Below are 25,039 nucleotides of genomic sequence, written 5' to 3'. Positions count from 1 at the left end.
TGTGAACCCAGCCTAAGGGTGCGTCATCATGGGCTCTTAATTCACCTGCACAGAGAGGCGCTTTTATATCATTACATAAATTCTGCATTGTGTGCAGGAGTAGGACCACCCTACATTTAAGGGACTTTTTTAAAGAATATGTGTGTGGTGAGGAAGTGGGTGGTGGCTTTAAAGCAGAGAGTGTGGGGAGAATATTCTAAAGCTTGTTGTTAAGGACCGCTGCACTGCATGAATATTTCTTTCAGTGCTGACCGGAATTGTGTTGTGCTGTATATATGATGTGATAATGAGAGAAGAAATTATTATTGATCAATGGCGTAAATTTCCCAAAATGCTGATCAGCTAATCTCTTTTGGCCTAACAGAGCACTTTTATTGCAGCCCCTCTGCCATTCCATAGATAAGGGTCCCAGTTTGGAGACAGCCTAATCTGGCTTTTCTTTTGTATATTGGATAAGGTATCAATGTGCTTGATTTTCTATGGATTGTGACTTCAGATATGTGAGCCCTGGCACTGGTTTATCATTGCTGGTGACAAAAAGTTAAAATTTATTTCTGGCATTTTATCAACTTTTTTGTTTGTCACCCAAAGACGCGATGCTTATCAAATGTACATGGCAGACTACGGAGTTTCCTTTTTAACAGTAAAAACGTGGTAGATGTTTGAAATTTGTAGAAATGCATCCGTTATATATCATAATAACCAGATCAATTCCATTTACTAGCAAATATGATTGGTTGCAAACTTCAGTGGAAAGCATAGTTTTTTTTTTGGTGTGTGCCTTCCTATTCTGGTGTGTTGACATTTCATGACCTAATGTCAAAGCGGTGTCCCCAAGACACATAATAAGGAAAGTCTCCCCAGTGGGGTCAGATGCAGCATGAAAAACCTAATAGAGGTTCTAACCTTTCCATGCCCTTATTTAAAACTAGAATATAATTGGTTGGAGTTATGCTGGTTATAGATGATACAATTTTTATTCCTTCCAGCATGGCTAAAAGAAAGAAAAGAAAATCGTTCAATTCCCCCATGAATGCAATGTTGATGGGGAAATGCCTCCGATACGCTATTGTATTCTGCATTCTCCTCTGGCAGAATACAATGGTTACTGTTAGTGGCTATAGCCGCTTGGCAGTAACTGTACGTAGAAAAATCTGACATGCTGGTTGTACCCAAGTTGATCGAGTAAGTGACAAGCAAGTGACATTCTGATGTAGCATTTCCTTAGCATTCATAATTGCTATAGCAGATGCTGTGAGCAGTGTGTATCTACTGTAGCAGTGGGACCCCGTGCTACTGAGAAGATTGCTGGTTTGCGCCAGATTTTTGGAGAATAAGGCACGCTGATTGCACAGCTGTGTGCTGGGCTATTAGTTGTGACCTGACTATGGCTCAGGGCTCCACACAACAGACAGGAGGTCAGTGCAGGGGAGTCAGGTGGACTCCCAACCTTTCCAGGATTTAGAGAGGCTTCATGGGGCAGCCAAAACATGCATGTCTGCAGGAAGCAGACTTAAGGCCTGTACACACGCTTTGATTTTCGGACGTCAATTGTGTTACGGCGACCGATCGTCCCCAAAGACAACCAATTTCACTTTTTCGTCGGACAAAAGCTGGATGTGTAGACTTTAAAATTTTTGTCGGATGTGAACTCAATGTCTGATTTTCGTTTCATTAGTACGTTTTTTGTACGAAAAAAATGCTCAGAAACGAAAGAAAATCAAAGCGTGTGTACGAGGCTTTAGTCTGTGATAAAGCAGCAAGGTGCTGCACGTGAGTAAGCTATGAGAGAGCTTGACTCTAAGGAAGTGTTTTGGTCTGAGAAGTGGGCCTAAGGCCTCCACTTGAGGCCTGAAGCAGACATGTAGCAAGAGAGTAAGCCAGGAGGCTGAAGAATTCGGATTATGCAAGTTACAGTACAGGTGGAACACCCTGCGTAGGCTACTGATGGCTTTCGTGAACTTTTCTGTTCTTTTAAATAAAAGTGGGCTACCATGCCCTTAAAAATACAGTTTTGGACAGGCACACTCATTGAAAACGCACCTACTGCATGAGTCTGATCACCCCAATCTTACACTACATTAAAACATGTGGTAGCTACTATTTGTGTGTGTAAAGGGTGAACTGTGGCATTGACCCATCCCCATGAGGTATACTCTCAGCCTACTGGCTCTTAGATGTTGTCCCATGCAAAGTCTCTATGCAGGATAATGGTACAGTCATACCATTGCTTTGTAAATTATAACCATAGTTTATTAGCTTGAATATTCAAAATCAGTGACAATGGGCAAAGTGCAATGACCTGTAAAAGTTAACCAGATGTCACTTTATGTTTTTAATTGTATTTCTGATTTCTGGGTTTATTGCTGATTGGTTGCTATGAGATTTGTATTTTCCATATGATTTGTGCTCTTTCCATTTCCTTTTAAAATACATCTAGGAATTGTCCAGTGGCCTGTGATCCCTGAGTTTTGCTTTCTCTGAAATATAGGGACAAGTTCTGATAATGCTACATTGATCACCATTCTCGCCATCCTCCTCTTCCTCATCACTATCATAGTGATCATAGCGATCATTGTTGTTATTAAGTACAGACGCAAACCATCACCAACGTCTACAAGTGCAACAATGGACCCTTCAGATGCAGGTACAGTACCTGACCATTCCCGACTTGCAAAATGTATTAGGAACAAAGACCAACAAACCCATACAATACAAGAAACAACTGCCTGAATGTCTTATTCTATGTAGAGTGCCCCATTCAGGCCTGGGCCAAGGGGTAGGCAGAAAAGATGTCCACCTTTAGCACTTCAGTAGGAGGGAGGTACAAAAATGGCAGCCAATGCTGCTGAAGTAGATCACAGCACATGGGACGGGGGAGCACTTTGGCCTCTTTGCCTTGTCTACTAGAGCAGTGGTCATCAACCCTGTCCTCAGGGCCCACTAACAGACCAGGTTTGCAAGATAACTGAATTACATCACAGGTGATATCATTTGCTGCTCAGTGATTGCAGTATTCTAGTCTGCATCTCCCCAAGGTAATACATAAAACCTGACCTGTTAGTGGGCCCTGAGGACAGGGTTGATGACCACTGTACTAGAGGATCTTTTCCCAGCACTGACCCCATGATCTCCAGATAATGATGTGTTGTGTGGCATGTAACCAGTTTCCTCTTCGCTCACTGCCTCCAATCTTTCATGGTCAAACCTTGTAGATACAAGTAACATCTCTGTCTTACCCCAGTCCACCACTGTTCTTCATGATCTCAGTCTGTACACTGTGCTATACATTCTCTATTACACACCGTCCTTTTGTACACTGTGCACTACCATTCTGTACACTGTGCTATACCTTCCTTATTTTACACTATCTCGTTCTGTTTGCTGTGCTGTGCATTTCCCATTTCACACTATTCCTTTCTGTGCACTCTGCTGTACATTCCCTATTCCTAAACCTTCGCATTCTGTGAACTGCGCTGTACATTTTACACCATCCCTTTCTGTACACTGTGATGTACATTCTTATTTATATCATCCCATGTACATTGTCTATTCCACACCTTCAAAATTTGTATGCTGTGCTGTATTTTCCCTATTTTACACCTTCCACATTTGTTTGCTGTGCTGTACTTCCCCAATCCACAGTTTACAAGTATATATTCTGTGCTGTACTTCCCCTTAGTTCACACTTTCCAAGTATAGGAATGGTGTGAGGGAGAGGGTATATGGGGTTGCCAACATCCTAATTAAACATGGAAGAATGTGCATCAAATGCAGATATGATAAACCCCTTGCATACCTCCCAACATTTTGAGATGAGAACGAGGGACACCTACTAACAAATGTATGTAGGCATAGGAAAAGCCCCCTGCCACACCCCCTTAAAGGAGAATTAACCAAAAAAAAAGGTTAATTAAATTCACAAGGACTTTTTTTACCACTATTCCTTTATATTGGCTTTTAAAATGTACAAATGCAGCAATTTAGAAATTGGATGAAAGGTTTAGTACTGGGAAACACTTTTTGAAAGATAAAAAGTGCATTTTATATACAACTATATAGATCAGACCAAACTGATGGACAAATGAGGAGGAAAGAGGGACAGAGGGACATTGCTCCAAATCAGGGACAGTCCCTCCAAATCAGGGACACTTGGGAGCTATGCCTTTGGACTTTTCAGACAGAGGGTATAGTGTAGGTACATTTCTTTAAAAGGCAGTGATGCCACTTTTATTGAATACAAAACATGGCAAAAGGGCAAACGTAGCCTTGGAGACAATTCTAATACATAAAAGCAGTAATCAAGGACTATATTTGTATTTCTGAAAGAGAAAAATCACCCAGAATAGAATTCCCCTGAAGAAGGAATGTATACTAATAATTCCGAAACATGTTGGGATATATTTAAGAAACCCATATGAACTGACCACAGTGCAACTCTGGCAGTACATTGGTATACTTCACAATATTGGGTTTGATTATACCATGTCTTTTTTTAACTATATATACCCACTTTCTATCTTTTTGTATATACTGTTTTTATGTATTAGAATTGTCTCCAGGGCTACATGTGCCCTTTTACCATGCTTTGTATTGAATAAAAGTGGCATCACTGCCTTTTAAAGAAATTTACCTACACTATACTCTCTGCCTGAAAAGTCCAAGGGGGTTATCATATCTGCATTTGATGCATATTCTTCCACACTTTCCATGTATGTATGCTGTGTTGCAAATTCCTTATTCCACACCTTCTATATACAGTGCCTTGAAAAATGATTCATACCCCTTGAAATTTTCCACATTTTGTCATGTTACAACCAAAAACATAAATGTATTTTATTGGGATTTTATGTGATAGACCAACACAAAGTGTCACATAATTGTGAAGTGGAAGGAAAATGATAAATGGTTTTCAAAATGTTTTACAAATAAAATGTGAAAAGTGTGGGGTGCATTTGTATACAGCCCCCTTTACTCTGATACCCCTAACTAAAATCTAGTGGAACCAATTGCCTTCAAAAGTCACCTAATTAGTAAATAGAGTCCACCTGTGTGTAATTTAATCTCAGTATAAATACAGCTGTTCTGTGAAGCCCTCAGGGGTTTGTTAGAGAACCTTAGTGAACAAACAGCATCATGAAGGCCAATGAACACACCAGACAGGTCAGGGATAAAGTTGTGGAGAAGTATAAAGCAGGGTTAGGTTATAAAAAAAAATTATCCCAAGCTTTGAACATCTTACGGAGCTCTGTTCAATCCATCATCCGAAAATGGAAAGAGTATGGGACAACTGCAAACCTACCAAGACATGGCCGTCCACCTAAACTGACCGGCCGGGCAAGGAGAGCATTCATCAGAGAAGCAGCCAAGAGGCCCATGGTAACTCTGGAGGAGCTGCAGAGATCCACAGCTCAGGTGGGAGAATCTGTCCATAGGAAAACTATTAGTCGTGTTCTCCACAAATCTGCCCTTTATGGAAGAGTGACAAGAAGAAAGCCATTGTTGAAACAAAGCCATAAGAAGTCCAGTTTGCGGTTTGTGAGAAGCCACGTGAGGGACACAGCAAACATGTGGAAGAAGGTGCTCTGGTCAGATGAGACCAAAATTGAACTTTTTGGCTTAAAAGCAAAACCCTATGTGTGGTGGAAAACTAACACTGTACATCACCCTGAACACACCATCCCCACCATGAAACATGGTGGCAGCATCATGTTGTGGGGATGCTTTTCTTCAGCAGGGACAGGGAAGCTGGTCAGAGTTGATGGGAAGATGGATGGAGCCAAATACATATCAATCTTAGAAGAAAACCTGTAATGCACTGTACACACGATCGGAAATGCCGTCAGCAAAACTCTGATGAGAGCTTTTGGTTGGAAAATGCGACCGTGTGTATGCTCCATCATACTTTTGCTGGTGGAATTCCAGCCAGCAAAAGATTGAGAGCAGGTTCTCTATTTTTCATTCGGAAAAAGTTCCTATCCGAAAATGCGATCGCCTGTATACAATTTCGACGCGCGAAAAACGACGCATGCTTGGAAACAATTCGACGCATGCTCGGAATCATTGAACTTAATTTTCATGGCTCATCGTAGTGTTGTACGTCACCGTGTTCTTGACGGTCGAAAGTTCAGAGAACTTTTGCGTGACCGTGTGTATGCAAGGCAAGCTTGAGCGGAATTCCGTTGGAAAAACCATCCAAGTTTTTTCTGAGGGAAATTCCACTCGTGTGTACGGGGCATTAGAGTCTGCAAAAGACATGAGACTGGGGCGAAGGTTCACCTTCCAGCAGGACAACGACCCTAAACATACAGCCAGAGCTACAATGGAATGGTTTAGATCAAAGCATATTCATGTGTTAGAATGGCCCAGTCAAAGTCCAGACCTAAATCCAATTGAAAATCTGTGGCAAGACTTGAAAATTGCTGTTCACAGACGCTCTCCATCCAATCTGACAGAGCTTGAGCTATTGTGCAAAGAAGAATGGGCAAAAATGTCCCTCTCTAGATGTGCAAAGCTGGTAGAGACATCCCCAAAAGACTTGCAGCTGTAATTGCAGTGAAAGGGGGTTCTACAAAGTATTGACTCCGGGGGGCGCCATACAAATGCACCCCACACTTTTCACATATCTATTTGTAAAAAACTTTGAAAACCATTTATTATTTTCCTTCCACTTCACAATTATGTGCCACTTTGTGTTGGTCTATCACATAAAATCCCAATAAAATACATTTATGTTTTTGGTTGTAACATGACAAAATGTGGAAAATTTCAAGGGGTGTGAATACTTTTTCAAGGCACTGTATGTATGCTGTGCTGTACAGTACTCTCCCTATTTCACTGTTCCATTCTGTACACTCTCAATCTTACACTATCGTCTTCTGTATGCTTTTCTGTCTTTATCATTATTGGTAAATCATGCATATAAGTGGAATATCTGTGAAAGAATTTGTTGTATTTCCCTCTCAGGCTAAAATTTCCCAGGCCACTCTTGCTTACTTCATATCAGAGTGCTGCAGTATCCGAAGGTCCTGCAGAAAATCAGAATTTCTTGTAAAAATGCTAATTGCTTGGCTGCCTCTGGCTTCACTCCTTTTGAGTTATACACCCAAAACAAGCATGCATGAAATGATTGTCAAAGAAAAGTCAGAAACCCTTCAATTTTTACTTGTCCTAGGTCGCTGACTCAAGCACTTAAAGTCAACTCATTAATATGACAGCCCAGTAGCTAGCTTTTTCAGAAGGAGAGGCTATCAATGGCATTTTCCATATTTCTCTTATGACAGCTTTACTTTAGGGCCTACTCACATCTTCATGTCAACATTAGCACATGCACATTGGAGTCATGGGCCATTATGTCTAGTTAAGAGATGACTAGGTAGGGCTGACAACACTGCTTGGGATTTCAGTGCAGAAGAATTCCTGTTGTCAGCTCATGCAGGAAGTTAAAAGCTCACTGGCAGATTATCAAGTATCTTTCTGTGCTTCACGTGCAGCACTTGCAACTAGACATGTGTGGCTTGTTTCATTGCAAATCGAAATTTGGACACATTTTTCGTTATTACAATAGTAACAAATTTAATCGAAATGGCAAAACAAAAATTTGGATAAAACTCTAATTGTTTTTGAATCGAATTCTAATCTTTATTAAAATCAAATTCGAACTTCCAAAGAGAATAAAATAGAAAGGAAAATAAAGGAATAGAATAGAAAAGAATATACTAGAATAAAGAAGAATAGAAAATAAAAGAATAGAATATAATAGAGTAAAACAGAACAGAATAGAAAATAAAAGAATATAAAGAAAGGGGAATAGAAAATAAAGGGATAGAATAAAAAAGAATAGAGTAAAACAGAAAAAATATAACAGAAAAAAATAGAATAGAAATTAAAGGAATAGAATAGAAGAGAATAAAAAAAATAGAATATAACCATCATCTGAAATTTGAATTTCAAATAGAATACATTTGAATTAGATTCGAATAGTTTAGAAAAGAATAGAATAGAAAAAAAAATAGAATAAAATAGAATCTAACCTTCTTCCGAAATTCAAATTTCGAATAGAATAAATTCAAATTTGAATATAATAGAATAGAAAATAAAAGAATAGAATAAAATTCAAAAATCAATAGAATAGAATAGAATAGAAGAGAACAGAATATAACTATTTATCAAAACTCAAATAGAATAAATATGAATTCAAGTAAAATAGATTAGAAAAGACTAGAATAGAAAAAAAAAAACAATAGAATAGAAAGAATATAATCATCTTTCGAAATTCCAATTTCAAATAGAATACATATGAATTAGATTAGAATAGTTTAGAAAACAATAGAATAGAAAAAAAAAAGAATAAAATAGAATCTAACCTTCTTCCGAAATTTAAATTTCGAATAGAATAAATTCAAATTTGAATATAATAGAATAGAATAGAAAATAAAAGAATAGAATAAAATTCAAAAATCAATAGAATAGAAGAGAACAGAATATAATCATTTATCAAAATTCAAATAGAATAAATATGAATTCAAATAAAATAGATTAGAAAAGACTAGAATAGAAAAAAACAATAGAATAGAACAGAATAGAAAAAAATATAACAATATAACCATTTTCCAAAAATTCAAATGGAATAGAAAATAATATAATCGAATAGAAAAAAAACAATAGAATAGAATGAAATAGAAAAATATAACCATCTTCCAAAATCCAAATTTCGCATAGAATACATTTGATTTAGAATGGAATTCGATTTGAATAGATTAGAATTTTGTGAATTTGATTAAATTGAGTTCAATTTGAATCGATTCGAATAAACAAAACGAATTAAACAAATTTAAATGAATTTAACTGAACTAATTTATGTAAATAACGAATCGGAACAAAATTAATATTTTCATTCTGCACATTTCTACCTACAAGGACTTTCGGAAATGTACCTTTTCACAATTTGTCAATTGCTTGTGATTATAGATGAGCCAAGTTTTGAGCCAAACTGAGCTTGACTCAAATTTGTGGGAAACTGTCACATGACAGCAGGCTGCTGGGCCAATCAGCTGGGGTTGTGGACTGCCCCACCCTGTAGCAACATGCAGCAAAGGGGCAGGAAAACTGGTGACATAACTGAGCCAATATGGTCCCATGAGGCCATACTACACCAATGATGTCACCAGCATCCCCACCCATTTGTTACATGCAGCTGCGGGAAATTCCATGGCCACAGCTGATTGGGCCAACAGCCTGCTGTATGTGACTGTTTCCTTAGCTCATCCTTACTTGTGATGATTCCAAGAGTTTGATGCATATTTTTATTTTTGCTGTTTTTACAGAATCATTCAAAGGACTCTCTCAGGAAGGGGACGCGTTTTACGCTAAAGTTAATTTCAAAAAGAAAGGTAAGGCTACGAAAGAACTTGGTTTGCCTCTGTGCATAAAATGACCCAATGCTGAGATGACTTAATAGTGTGAGTTATTTAAAAATCCTGTCCACCCTATAAAGTTATTTATATATCATAGACATATAAGCTGGAGCCCTGTTGCTTAGTGGCCATAAGCAGGCAAGCCCTCCTGTGGAAAAACCGGTCTATATTGCCTTCAGTACTAGCTTAGTTCTCCAACAGATGGGTGTAAAAAAAATTGGACTTCTCTCAAAGCATCCAGATGGGCTCTTTCACATTGCGGCTGTCCCAAGATGGGGTAAAAGACTCAGAATGGGCAAACTCACCTAATCATCATATTTTTTTATATCATATATATACAAGCTGGTGCCCCATTGCTTAGTGACCACAAGCCCTCCCATGGAGAAACTAGCCTGCATTCCCTTCAATACTAGGTTTGTTTTCCGAGAGATGGGCCTAAAATAACTAGCCTTTTTTCAAAGCACCCAGATGGGGTCTTTCACATCACTGGTGTCCGGAGAGGGGGTAAAAGAACCAGAATGGGCAACTTGGAATGAGAAAATTAGAAAACCAAGATTCCAACTGATTTGCTTTGATACAAGAAAGCACTGATCCAATTGACAAAATAACCAATTCCCCAAGCAAGAGGGTAAAGGGTTCCAAAGAAGCGACACCAGTTAATTTCCAGCTGCCACTGGTCCAGTTACCTCCAGAAACTAAGGGAGGTATATCTATCATTTTTGAATGGAGTTATGGGGAGAAAATTCTCTCTCCTCCTTGCGATGTCCCTACCTTGATAAGTACTATAGTTCCATATTATGTGCCATAGGAATAAGGAAGTACAGCGCTGCCTAATTATTATTAGTATTATACAGGATTTATATAGCTCCAACAATTTGCTCAGTTCTTTAAAAAGTAAGGAGATAGTACAGTTTCAATAAAATGTAATAATGGAGGGTTAGGAGCGCCCTGAACATGAGAATTTGCAATCTAAAGGGAAGGCCAAGTTATACAAAAGGTAATAACTATGAAGGATGAGCTGATGGAGGAAGTAGTATAGTTTTTAGGTGGAGGTGAGACAGGCTTCTCTAAAGAGATGGGTTTTTAGGGATCGAGTAGAGGATAGCCACATAGGTTGGAGCAGGGAGTTCCAGAGGATGGGTGAGGCTCTGAAGAAGTGTAGGAGCCGAGCATGGGAGAAGGTGATGAAGACGCTAGAGTTCTTGGAAGCAGTGGAGCAGATGGTTTGGATTATGGTTTGGCTGATATTTTGAGATGAGATTGGTGATGTAGTTGGGGCAGAGTTGTGGAGACTTTGTATGCTCTTGCTCATATTTTAAATTTTATTCTTTGAGCTAGCAGAAGCCAGTGGAAGGGTTGGCAGAGATGGGCAGTGGGCTCTGAAAATTTGGTAAGGTGAATAAAACTAGAAGCAGCATTCATGGCAGACTGAAGCAGGGATAGCCTGTATAATGGTAGGCCAATGAGTAGAGAGTTGCAATAGTCGAGGCCATAGATAATAAGGGATTGAATGAGTAGCATGGTGGTGTTGTACAGTATATTAGGAAAAGGGGAATTTTGATAGTGTTACAGAATGAAGGTGGCAAGATTTGGACAGTGATAGGAAGGGACCTAAAGGAAAGGTCAGAGTCCAGGATTACACCTAGCGCCCTGGTATGAGGGAGAGGACATTAGTTGAATTCCCAGCTTGTGTAAGTTCTTGTGCTTAGCCTGTGGAGGGGGGGGAGAGGCACCTCAATGTACCCCATGAATTCAGTTTTATTTAGAGGAAACACCATGGACCAGACAAGGTTTTGTGATTAGGATGGTCATTCTTTCCCAGGGACTATCGATAGGTTTGTCTACAGCGTAACCATATACTGAAAACAACTAGACTGAGTGGTTGAACTAGATGGACTTGAGTCTTTTTTCAACCAACCTAATTGCACTATATTATGTATTGGGACACCTGCCTTTACATGCACATGAACTTTAATGGCATCCCAGTCTTTGTCCGTAGGGTTCAATATTGAGTTGGCCCACCCTTTGCAGCTATAACAGCTTCAACTCTTCTGGGAAGGCTGTCCACAAGTTTTAGGAGTGTGTCTGGGAATGTTTGACCATTCTTCCAGAAGAGCATTTGTGAGGTTAGGCACTGATGTGGAGGTAGAAGGTCTGGCTCACAGCCTGTGCTCTAATTCGTCCCAAAGGTGTTCTATCAGGCAAGTCAAGTTCTTCTAACCCAAACTCGCTCATCCATGTCTTTATGGACCTTGCTTTGTGCACTGGTCCAAATTATTTGGTGGAGGGGGATTATGGTGTGGAGTTGTTTTTCAGGGGTTGGGCTTGGCCCCTTAGTTCCAGTAAAGGGAACTCTTAAGGTGTCAGCATACCAAGACATTTTGGACAAATTCATGCTCCCAACTTTGTGGGAACAGTTTGGGGTTGGGCCTTCCTGTTCCAACATGAATGCGCAACAGTGCACAAAGAAAGATCCATAAAGACATGGATGAGCGAGTTTGGGGTGGAAGAACTTGATTGGCCTGCACAGAGTCCTGACCTCAACCCGATAGAACACATTTGGGATAAATAAGAGCGCAGACTGTGAGCCAGGCCTTCTCTCCAAAATCAGTGCCTAACCTCACAAATGCGCTTCTGGAAGAATGGTCAAACGTTCCCATAGACACACTCCTAAACCTTGTGGACAGCCTTCCCAGAAGAGTTGAAGCTGTTATAGCTGCCAAGGGTGGGCAAACTAAATATTGAACCCTACGGACTAAGACGCCATTAAAGTTCATGTGCGTGTAAAGGCAGGCGTCTCAATACTTAATATAGTGTAATTAGTTTGGTTGAAAAAAGACCTGAATCCATCTAGTTCAACCACTCAGTCCCAATGCTTTTGGTAATGTAGTGTATGTAACTTTGAGTGATTGTCATCTGATCTGAGTATTAAATCACATTTGTTATTTTCTATTTTATCAGTATCTTCCACCAACCCCAATGCTGATGAAGACTTATGCTATGCCAACCTTAAAATCAGCCAAAAAGGTGAGTAGCAACAGCTCATCATGGGTGTCTGGATGTACAATAGGTGAATTTAATATAATATATTATTTACAATTAAAAAATGAATGTCCATTTTAAGTGCTCTCATTCTTTGAAAAAAAAACTGTTCCAAAACTTTGGCAATTTAAAATGAGCATATGTTGATAAATCAATATGTACCATGTTCGCATCTCTAAAGTGTTCCCTCAACATCGGCATAGAAAAACTAGATCTTACCTTTTTAGTTGGACCTTATGTGATTAAATAATAAAATTATATCTTTATCAATAGATAGCACCAGGGGCGTCGCTAGGGGGTGGCTTTTGGGGCTATAGCCCCAAATCTGGGGCCAATAGCCCCGAGTCTCTGCAGGGGTCCCCAAAGGGGAGGGGAGGCTCTCTGGGGACCCTAATGTAGGGGGGGCTCTCTGGGAACCCTGATGTAAATGGGGGGCCCTCATGGTACCCTGATGAAAGGGAGGCTCTCTGAGGACTCTGATGTAAGGGGGCTCTCTGGGGACCCTGATGTAAGGGGGGCTCTCTGGGGACCCTGATGTAAGGGGGCTCTCTGGGGACCCTGATGTAAGTGGGGGGCTCTCTGGGGATATATATATACACACACACGTATATTACTGTATATACAAGTGTATGCCCGCCCAAGCATATGACTTTCTTTACTACGCTGCTATGGGCTCTAGCCCCAGATCTTTTGTAGACCTAGCAACGCCCCTGGATAGCACTATGGGATTTCTGAAAGTCTTATCATTTTGAGTTACCCATACATGTAGAGAATTGACATATGCAGTAATTTGACCTAGATCGTCAAATATCCCTAAAGGGAAAAAGCTATATGTGACCTTTATCACATAAGGTCCATCCAACAAGGTGAGATCCATTCCACTAGAAATGTGATCACATGAACACAAGATCGTCATCGCTAACACATTCTTTTGAGTAGATCACAGAAGAAAGTATCGCATGCAATACAAACATTATTATTATATTGCACTTGAATGAAGGTGCTTTCACTTTTCACTTTTAATTGTGTAGTCAAATTGAAATTTATTTAATTTTTTTTTTAAAGTATCATTTGTTTATTTTTATTTTTATGTTGATTCTCATTTACTGTAACTTTGAGGGAGCACCTTATAGAGATGAGTGTGGCACACACTGCTTTATTATCATACAAATGAATTTTGGTTAATTAAAGTTCCAGCAGCTTTTTTTTTTTAATACATAGATAGGAACATGGACATATAAAAAACTGAGCATATGATGAATAAATTGGAGATTACATCACTGAAAACTGGATATTAAAATAGTAGATCCAGAGAAAGATAGCGAATTGTACATAAATCTCATTATTTCCTTTAAAAGTATAGGCCCACCCCCTCCTACCTTCTAAGCTTCCCTACTGGACAAGGAGTCTGCCTGTTGCATTAAAAAAAATATGGTGGAGAGGGTTGGCTCAAGTCGAAGTTGCCAGAAAGAAAGAGTAATGTCCCGTACACACGATCGGAAATTCGGGCAGCAAAAGACCGATGAGAGCTTTTGGTCGGAGAATGCGACCGTGTGTATGCTCCATCGGACTTTTGCTGGCCAAATTCCAGCCAGCAAAAGATTGAGAGCAGGTTCTCAATTTTTCGGTCGGAAAAAGTTATGATCGGAAATTCCGATCGACTGTACACATTCCAACACGCAAAATTCCTACGCATGCTCGGAAACAATTCGACGCATGCTCGGAAGCATTGAACTTCATTTTCTCGGCTCGTTGTAGTGTTGTACGTCACCGCGTTCTTGGCGGTCGAAAGTTCAGCGAACTTTCGTGTGACCGTGTGTATGCAAGGCAAGCTTGAGCGGAATTCCTTCTCGTGTGTATGCGGCATAACAAACATCTATTAATGAAAGATACAAATATTTTCTGTGTATAACTTGATATTAATCAGTATCCCTCCTTCCGTTTTCAGCTCCTTCACCTAGAGCCACTGAAAATGTAAGTCATTTAGGATTGTTCTTAATTTTAAGAATTCATTTTTTATTAAACGTTTCATTAAAAGAACCTAGAATGGGTTGGTTTGGAGTCAATATTTTTTTTTTATGTTTATTTATTTTGCATTTTTTTAATTTATAGAAGATCTTTATTTAACAAATTAATAATTAAAACTGAGTTTGCCCTTGATACTAGGGACAGAAAGCATTATAAAACACAGTTTTGTTATCTTCGGAATGTCTCTCTCTAATTTAAACTTAGGCTTTTCTTTTTTAAATTAGAGCAGTTAGAATAGAGAGCTAAGCATGTGAAAAAGAACCTAGAGCGCCCCCTGTTGCCTTAAATTTAGAACATTAGTATGCAATATTTTAATACAGGCTTTACCCCAATAACAGTGTCAAAGCATTATGTATTTTGAAACTATAATTTTTTTGCATTCAGATTCTTACTTTCTAAAGCTGGCTGTATGCAGTTCGACTTTTGTTCTATCGTTTACGCGAAAATCTAAAAGATCATTTTTCACAGTATTTAAAGCAATTCTAAAGCATTTTTTTTTTTTTATAACAAACATATTATACTTACCTGCTCTGTGCAATGGTCTTGCACTGGGCAGCCCCTATCCTCTTCTTCTGGGGTCCCCTGCCAGCGCTCCTGGCTCCTCCCCTTTGCCGAGTGCCCCCATAATAATCTGCTTGCTCTAGGGGGCACGTGTGCATGCTCGCTCCCAAGCTTTCTCTGTGTGTCCACTGGCTCAGCCTTGCCGTCTGCTCTCTCCTCGCTGGCTGTGATTGACAGCAGCAGGAGCCAATGGCTCCCGCTGCTGCCTCTCTGTCCAATGAGGAGAGAGAGAGCTGAGACAGCAGCTGCCAAAGCGCGCCACCGTCGACCAGGCTGTGCTGTGATTTGACACAGCAGATGCCGATCGGCGGGTGCTGGCCAATGGATGACCGCCGGCAGCCGCCAATTGTTGGGAAGACCCACAGGACAGAGCTCTGCCTATATAAACAAAGCAGGGAAAGAAAATCCATCACTTCCCTTAGTAAAAGTAGCACACACAGTACACCAAAACACTGGCTAGGCACACATTTTACCCTTTGATCACCCTAGATGTTTAACCCCTTACCAACCAGTGTCATTAGTACAGTGACAGTGCATATTTTTAGCACTGATCACTGTTTTAGTGTCACTGGTTCCCAAAAAGTGTCAAAAGTGTCAGTATGTCTGCCGCAATATCGCAGTCCCGCTATAAGTTGCTGATCGCTGCCATCACTAGTAAAAAAAAATTAATAAAAATTTCAGTATATACTGTATCCCATAGTTTGTAGACGCTATACAATTTGCGCAAACCAATCAATATACGCTTATTGGGATATTTTTTTTAACACAAATATGTAGCAGAACACTTATTGGTCTAAATTTATGAAGAAGTTAGATTTTTTCATTTCTTTTTATTGTCTAGGTTTTATAGCATAAAGTAAAAATCATTGTTTTTTTTCTTTTTCAAAATTGTCAGTCTTTTCTTGTTTATAGCGCAAAAAATTAAAAAACGCAGTGGTGATCAAATACCACCAAAAGAAAGCTCTATTTTTTAGAAAAAAAAAATACATAAATTTCATTTGCATGACTACGCAATTGTCAGGTAAAGTAACGCAGTGCCATATAGCAAAAAATGGCCTGGTCAGGAAAGGGGGTAAATCTTCCGTGGTTAATGATGCCATCATTAGACAGCTCAAAAAAACCTTAAAAAATCCATCTAGACATGCTATTTAAATAGATTCTCAGACATGTTAGCGGGGCTTTTTATTTTGTGAAATTTTGTGAAATCAATGATAGAATATTGCAAATCCAAGTTTGTTTAAATTAATAAGTATGCTGCATATTTAGAAGTATATTTATACTGCATATATTATATACTATATATATAGTATACTATAATATGAACATTATATGTTCATCAATCAATGGGGTTGTAGTGGATATACTACATGATTATATTTTAGAATCTACTGTAGTGATAAATCCAGTTTTGCAGACACTACATACAAGGGTTCTTCAAAAAGTTCCCGCACTTTTTTTTAAACTCTATTAATACATTTTTAAAAGTGTGGAAACTTTTTGAAGACCATTCGTAGAAACCTTTTCTTGTATTGCATTCCTATACATATATAATTAATTGAAAATAACAAGTCTTCATGACCACAAAGTTTTAATTTCAGATGAAAATTTTCCAAGCACCTTATTTTTTTTTTCTTCTTATTTCTGGCCTGAGAACCAAATTAACACCAAAAATGTAGTTACATCAGATATCAAACAAGTAACATTTTCCATCCTTCGTCTTTGTTTTTTCTCATCACTAAAGTTGAAAATGATCATCATTTTGTTTCCATTAACCAATAGCAAATAAAGTCAGCATTTTGAAAGCGAACATTTTCATGCAAAATTCCAATTGCGTATGGCCAACCTGAAAGGAGCATGTAGGGAAATAAGTCAATCCTTTTGAGTTAAATTTTACGTTGAGCCTTTGAGTTAAAAAAAAAAAAAAAAAAAGCCCAGGCTTTATTAGGAGGGTGGTTGAGAATAGACAGGTAAACATGTGAAATGGTGCTAAGAGTGCCACCTGCTGGCTGGAAGTTTAAATTTGAAATATTCATATGCAGTATTTTCTGTTGACTTGAGTAAAAATTATTGTGGCCAATATGTTTCTAAGTACCGTGTTCTATTTTTTTCCAGCAGGTTGTCTACTCTGAGATTAAAACCAGAAGAGAAACATGAAGATGATCAAGTCCAGGCTTTGAATGTCTCTTGTTGGATGGATTCGGGAAGTCTGAATTGATTTTTAATTCAGCTTTGGTTTTGGGAGCTACAAATACTGAGACCAAAGCTTGATACATTTGAACTTGACTTGTCCATCAAACTGTATAAGCCAAGGCAACATGTAATTGCCAATACTATTACTTGCCCTTTAATCACTTTCTTTGAGCCTAGGGAGGTGCTTGTATTCTGGCCAATGCTACATAAAGGGCCCAACGTCTGTAAAATTAGATTAAACGTCACCCCCCGCATAGCTTCGTCCTTGCCATTTAAAGGGTAACTCCACTGTCATGGGAAAAAAATAGCAAATAAAAAAATAATATAGTGTATACATTTGCAATGCAAGCCATATTGTAATTGAATGTTATTCAGTAAAATTACCTTTATTAACCGTTTGCCGACCAACCGCCGCAGTTGTACTGCGGCAACATGGCTCGGCTGCACAAATCGCCGTTATGTTACATTGCTTCCCTTTTTGGCCACTAGGGGCGCACATGCGCCCCCCTGCTCGCCCACGGAGCCGATGCGAGTGCCCTGCGGTCCCGATCACCGACGGGCTCCCGCGATCGATCGGGGCACACCGAGAACCAGGATCTGTGTGTGTGTAAAAACATAGTTTCCGGTTCTCTGAGGGGAGAAGAGACAGATCTTCTGTTCATACAGAGTATGAACAGCGATCTATCATCTCCCCTACACAGTCCCCCCCCCCTTCAGAACACACACTAGGGAACACACTTAACCCCTTGATCGCCCCCTAGTGTTAACCCCTTCCCTGCCAGTGACATTTTTACAGTAATCAATGCATTTTTAAAGCATTGATCGCTGTATAAATGCCAATGGTCCCAAAAATGTGTCAAAAGTATCCAACGTGTCCGCCATAATGTCGCAGTCCTGATAAAAATCGCAGATTGCCGCCATTACTAATAAAAAAAAAAAATTAATAATAAAAATGCCATAAATCTATCCCCTATTTTGTAGACGCTATAACTTTTGCGCAAACCAATCAATATACACTTATTGCGATTTTTTTTTTTTACCAAAAATATGTAGAAGAATACATATCGGCCTAAACTGAGGAAAAAAAGAGTTTTTTATATATATTTTTGAGGGATATTTATTATAGCAAATATAATAAATATTATTTATTATATTTATTATAGCAAAAAGTTAAAAATATTGCGTTTTTATTCAAAATTGTTGCTCTTTTTTTGTTTATAGCGCAAAAAATAAAAAAAGAGAAAAACTTTGCACGACCACGCAATTGTCAGTTAAAACGTGCTGTCGCAGTGCTGAATCGCAAAAAGTGCTCTGGTCAGGAAGGGGGTAAAATCTTTCGGGGCCGAAGTGGTTAAGTAAAATTACTTAATTAAGTAAAATTTATTACGTAAAATTACTTATTAAGTAAAATTACCTTTTCTTTTAAATTTGCAGCTCTGTAATCTTCTGTAAAATGCAATATGGCTACCTGGAGGTGTTCTGTACAGAGAAGGTGTACAACCCCCCCCCCCAAACATAATTTCCTGCTTGTGTGATTGGCTCACTTATCTTCCCAGAAGTCTGCACTAAACTACAAATCAGATATCAGGCATCTCCTGCCAAAAAAAAATGTCATCTTTGGTGAGATACTCCCAATAGGTAATCACATCTAAAGGGATGCAGACCCTGCAATTTTTCTCATTAGAGCTCTGCAGGTGCAGCAGCTGGTTGATAAATAAGACACCTCTCCCATTAGATTCACTTCTCACATGGACACAGACGAACACACAGGGATTTCTGCAGAATAACAAAAGTTCGAAATCTGCAACAAAGTTTGTTAAGCTCCCTGTACTGTACATTCCCTGAGGGGAATGTTTTTCTCAACAAAAGTGGAGTTACTCTTTAAGCCTCTGTCACTTGACTTTGTCAGATGACGGGGGCTTAGTGAATGGAGAGGCAGGGCATAAAACTGAGAACATATTCTGCTTATATATTGTCTTCCCTGGTTCTTTTCCCCCCTCATCGAGATACTAACGAAATTTTTGAAAAACACCACTTAATTTTTCATTAGGTAACTTATGTGCTTCTCTATGCAATCCAGGCAGAACATGCCTGATGGCAGGGGCCAGCGGGGTTTTGTACATACATTCTTGAAAACTTCACAGCACCCTGTCTCCTCACCCCTAATGCGAGTACTGGGCTGTCTCTTGGGGAAAAAGGTGAATATATTTAAATGCCATCATAGTTCTACCCCCATAGGAGCCACTAGTATGTCTTCCCCACTTTTGCTCCACAGCCAGGCACAAAGTAGATTCACATAGCCAGGTGCACACATATTTCCGCTTGTTGTCTTCAATGACCAGTCTAGGGGTTGGGCAGGGGGGAGGGGTTTAGGCAAAGCTCCTTAGGTACCAGCCAATTACGGCAGACTGTTTGGCAGTCCAAAAGTAGTAGAACTGAGCAGTAGCAAACAGTTGGACAAGCTCTTGAAAACACTAGCCAGTGTTCCCTTTATTCAGACCCTCAGCTTACTATACAGCACACCAGAAGGGATTAAAAGCAAAAGTCTATAGATCCTTTAGGTTGTCTAGCTAGTTACGGCAGACTGTTTGCTGGTTGTCCCAGGGGTGGCACAAAATGTCCAGGGACAGCTGGTAGCTTCCTTCCAACTTCCAAATGACATGCTATACCAGTGATACCTACCCAGATCTTGGATAGACAGCCTCTTCAGCCAGATCTCTGCAGAACCAGGGTCATCCTCACCAACTTCAGGTCCTCAGGACTCCCACCTGAGGCTACATGGCAGCACACTCTCTCGATTCAGGCTCTCAGGTCAACCACCTGAGGCCCCATGGCAGCAAGTGCTGGGAGAGGCAGTGCCTCTCCCCCAGTTGGTGCATTCCTCTGCTAGGAAAGACCAATAACCCATGTGCTCCCAGAATATAAATACAGGCACCCAGCATGTATAGGGGCACCAGGGAATATCCATGTTCCCATCTACATGGTTTCTGCCTATTATCCAGAACTTTCCTTAGTTGCTGACATACAGAGAAATTTAAAGACAGCATGAGCAGCACCAGAGCACACTGAGCAGGCAACACTAGCCAATCACCGCTCTGTTAACCCTGCCCCGCCTCCCGGCATTTGAAACCTCTTAAAGGGATGCAGGGTTTACGATTATGTGACAGCCGTGATTGGCTGTCACGGCGATCACATAATCGGAAAGCTCCCGGTCCGTTAGCTGCCTGTAATGGTGCCCGGAGCGCGCAGGGATCAGTAAAACCGTGCACAATGGAAGTAAGCCTAAGCATTCTACCAATGCTGACCATATACTGTATGTAACAATACAGTTGTTTGATATTATGACAGTTTCCAAGAAGGAATTGCATCTTTCGTCAAGTGGTTGTACTAAATTGTGGTTTTAGTTGATTCAACCCTAATGCAAAATCCAATCATATTTGACCAAGCCTATTTTTTCAGTTTCATTGATCGATCATTTTTTTTTAATGAAATACTTATGAAAGTAGTCAAATGTATAACTGATGCATTGTGGATCATATTATGTATGGGAAGCATGCATATTTTTCTTTTTTAAAGTTGAACTCTAGACACAATTCATAGGAGATCACCTTACAGAGCACACAGTAGTGCTATTATATTATTAAGTACACAGTCACACTGAAGGAGCAATCTCTTCTCATCTGAAGTAGATGCCACTGGTTGAAAGTAGATGCCACTTGTTGGGAGTAGATGCTACATGATGGAAATAGATGTCTTTCATTGGAAGTAGATGCCATTTGTCGGAAGTAGATGCCACTTAGAAGTAGAAGCCACTTAATAAATGTAGATGCCACTTGTCAAAAGTAGAAGTCCCTTGATGGAAGTAGATTCCACTTGTTGGAAGTAGAAGCCACTTGATGGAAGTAGATACCAAATGTTGGAAGTAGAAGCCACTTGATTGAAGCTGGTGCAACTTTTCAGAAGTAGAAGCCATTTGATTGAAGTAGATACCACTTGTTGGAAGTAGATGCCACTTGTAAGTAAAAGCCACTTGATGGACATAGACACCACTTGTTGGAAGTAGAAGCCACTTGTTGGAAGTAGAAGCCACTTGATGGAAGTAGATGGCACTTGTCGGAAGTAGATGGCACTTGTCGGAAGAAGATGCCACTTTATGGAAATAGATGCCACTTGTTGGAAGTAGATGCTACTTGATAGAAGTACATACCTCTTGTTGTAAGCAGAAGCCACTTGATGGAAGTAGAGGCCACTTTATGGAAGTAGATACCACTTGTTAGACGTAGATGCTATTTGGTGGAAGTTGGGGCCACTTGTCAGAAGTAAACGCCACTTGATTAAAGTAGAGGCCATTTGTCAGAAATAGATGTCACTTGTTGGAAGTACTGTAGGTGCCCCTTGTCAGAAGTAGATGCCCCTTGTCAGAACAAGATGCCACTTATTGGAAGTAGATCCCACTTGCCAGAAGTAGATGCAATTTGTTGCAAGTAGATGCTACTTGTTGGAAGTAGATGCTGCTTGATGGAAGTAGATGTCACTTGTTGGAAATAGTTCCTCTGGTTGGAAGTAAATGCATCTTTTCTGAAGTAGATGCCACTTGCATTTAACAGCAACACTGCTGCCAGAGCCGGATGATTGCTGGAAGATTAAATTGTGGCTATGACCACTCATATCTCAAAGAGGAAGATAGAACAAATCCTTTGGGTTCCTATGGGGTCATATATTCCTAAACTCTTCAAATTTTTATGAATGTACTTTTTGTCTGACTGATTGCAATAGTTTTGTATAACTGAAAGTTTTTATAGAGGTCTTGCCTGAAACTGTATATTTAAAAAGAAAGCACTTTAAAATGTGTTTATTTTTACAATGGTTTAAATTTTTGTATTTTTTGTGTTGTATTGGGAATGTTGATGTTTAACAGTTTTTTTTTTATTCATTGATTCATTAGGAAAGCAGTACATCTAAAATAATGGAAAATGTTTCTTTGTAACGTTTGTTTCATTATACATACAGTAGAAGCTAAGTTGTTTACTTAATAAAGGAAAGTTTACTCCATAATCGTTTTTAAAATTGACTTTTCAAAATGGTTCTTTTAATATCTGTTTTTCTGGGTGGACTTGCACATTTTGTTTTTAAATATATTTTTATTGAAGAAATTCAAGTAAAAGTAAAAAACAGAGAAAAATCCAAGTAGGATACATTTTCCAATGAGTACTGAAGTACAAATTACATTCCAAAAAAGCACAATTACCAATACAGAAAAGAATAAAGATCAAAAACAGAACCAGGAGTACCCAGTGTAGGTGAACAGATAGTCATTGAAAACGTGTCTCATTTACACCCCGTCATCCCTATTGGGAGCATACTGTGACGGGGAGGGGTGAACTTCTAACTTTAGGCAATAGACACACCGGTACTACCTGATAAAGAAAACTAAGGAGAGAGTAATACCAGTATATTACCTTACCTTGTGATATGTGATAAATACCTTATCACAGAATATAGCGGCAACCACATCAAGGCACTAGGTCATAAGTAATTAACCAAACAGGATTACAATTGAAGGCCAGGGGAAGCCTTGGGATGGAGCAACCATGAATTCCAAGATTTCAAGAAAGAGGAGGATTGGAGATGTTTAGAAGCAAGCATTTTTTCATACTGACACTGTACATTCACACGAGTGATAATTTCTTCTATTTTAGATGGTGATGGGGAATTCCAGTGACTGGTAATATATATCTTGTCTGCGAATAGAATATGAGCTATTACTGTTCGCGCTTGCACATTTTAGTAATTTGAGACTTGCAAGATTTCCTCAGCAAACAAGAACAGTGACCAAAAACCAAAACTGAATTTTCGGGTTCGTTCACATGCCCACATTGGGGCAACATGCAGTAACACACTATAAATGAGCTAGCGCTTCGTGGTGCTGTTCATTTTGAATGGCACCTCAATGTACCCCCATAATATACCTGGTCTACAACACATTACAGCACTTCACAAAATGGGCATCACAGTGAACTGAAAAAAAAAAAAAAAAACACAAAATTTACATGTTTTGAGTTGTGTTACCACCTATTCACTATAAATTAGCTTCTTAAAGTGGTTCTAAAGGTTGAAGGTGTTTTACCTTCATGCATTCTATGAATGAATCTAAAAAACCTTTAGTATGAGATATCAACACACACACAGGGCATCTGTGAAGCGTCAAAAGAGCATCACGGAAGCATCACCGACGCTTCACTGAAGCAGTACCAAAGCTTCATCGAAGCACCACGGAAGCATCAAAAACACATCATAAAAGCATGTTGAAGCAGTCGGTGCTTTAATGTGTGTTGAAGCCAAAGCAAGTGTAAATGAGCCCTAATACAGGAAACCTCAACACACAAAAAAATGCATGTGTTGCGTCAAATTTTACTGTGGTGTAAACCAGCCCTTACTGTTGGTTTCCACCCTTCCAGGGATGTTGATTTTATGAAGTTCTGCTTTTGTGGAAACTGGTTCTCCAAGGTGTGTACTGAGTTCTGCTTTCAATTTTAATTCAGTACTTCTGTGTTTAGCCACAGGCCTCATTGGTGTTTGAGGGTCCCTTTCAGTCAAATTTGGTTTTCGGCCACAATTCTTCGCAATCAAGATGTCTTATCATGGTTTGAGTATGCAAGCATAACTGTTGCTCCGGAAATATCAAATTTTGATGTTATGGTTACAGTATGATCATTCAGGTTATGGCGAGAAGGGAATAAAGGAATAAAGAATCCCTCAACGCCAATCGGTGTATAGCACAAGACATAATGATATCACATGTCTGATTCCATTACATATCCTAAATAAGAGAATTATTCCTCATTTCCAGACAGTGTTTGGTGCCTTCCTTTATGCCCCAAACAGTTGAATTCACATCCAGAACAGCCGGTATATAGTGCAGATATAGAATAATATTATAGACTAATTTGTTTCAAATTACTTACAGTCAGGTCCATAAATTTTGGGACATCGACACAATTCTAATCTTTTTGGCTCTATACACCACCACAATGAATTTGAAATGAAACTAACAAGATGTGCTTTAACTGCAGACTTTCAGCTTTAATTTGAATTGTCGATGTCCCAATATTTATGGACCTGATTGTATATTTCAAGTTAGGACCATTTAACAGGGAAGGTTCTGTGTAAAAAAAAAAGTGATGCTAGTACAGTGCCTTGAAAAAGTATTCATACCCCTTGACATTTTCTACTTTTTTTAATGTTACAACCAAAAACGTAAATTTATTTTATTGGGATTGTGATAGACCAACACAAAGTGGAAAATAATTGTGAAGTGGAAGGAAAATGATAAATGGTTTTCAAATTTTTTTTACAAATGAATATCTGAAAATTTGTATTCAGTCCCCCTGGGTCAATACTTTTTAGAACCACCTTTACTTTAATTACAGCTGCATACATTTTTGGGTGTCTCTACCAGCTTTGCACATCTAGAGAGGGACATTTTATGCCCATTCTTCTGTGCAAAGTAGCTCAAGCTCTGCAGATTGGATGGAGAGCGTCTGTGAACAGCAATTGAAATCTTGCCACAGATTCTCAATTGGATTTAGGTCTTGACATTGACTGGGCCATTCTAACACATGAATATGCTTTGATTTAAACCATTCCATTGTAGCTTTGGCTGCATGTTTAGGGTCGTTGTCCTGCTGGAAGGTGAACCTCCACCCCAGTCTCAAGTCTTTTGCAGACTCAAACAGGTTTTCTTCTAATATTGCCCTGTATTTGGCTCCATCCATCTTCCCATCAAATCTGACCAGCTTCCC

General features: G+C 39.2%; 1 protein-coding gene across 1 annotated transcript in view; it reads left to right on the top strand.

The window, feature by feature from the left end:
- LOC141116634 (high affinity immunoglobulin gamma Fc receptor I-like) overlaps nucleotides 1–22,280 on the top strand; it is a 54,703-nt gene extending 32,423 nt beyond the window's left edge. The window contains exons 4-8 of the mRNA XM_073609025.1: nucleotides 2,492–2,647; nucleotides 9,327–9,392; nucleotides 12,378–12,443; nucleotides 14,407–14,432; nucleotides 17,163–22,280. Coding sequence (XP_073465126.1) covers nucleotides 2,492–2,647; nucleotides 9,327–9,392; nucleotides 12,378–12,443; nucleotides 14,407–14,432; nucleotides 17,163–17,201 — 353 coding nt within the window. The 3' untranslated portion in view covers nucleotides 17,202–22,280. The remainder of the gene's footprint in view (nucleotides 1–2,491; nucleotides 2,648–9,326; nucleotides 9,393–12,377; nucleotides 12,444–14,406; nucleotides 14,433–17,162) is intronic.
- The last annotated feature ends 2,759 nt before the right edge of the window (nucleotides 22,281–25,039 follow it).

Source organism: Aquarana catesbeiana, linkage group LG13 (assembly GCF_042186555.1).
Source record: "Aquarana catesbeiana isolate 2022-GZ linkage group LG13, ASM4218655v1, whole genome shotgun sequence".
NCBI lineage: Eukaryota > Metazoa > Chordata > Amphibia > Anura > Ranidae > Aquarana > Aquarana catesbeiana.
Note: the sequence above shows the minus strand (reverse complement) of the source record. Positions and strands in the feature narration are given on the sequence as shown.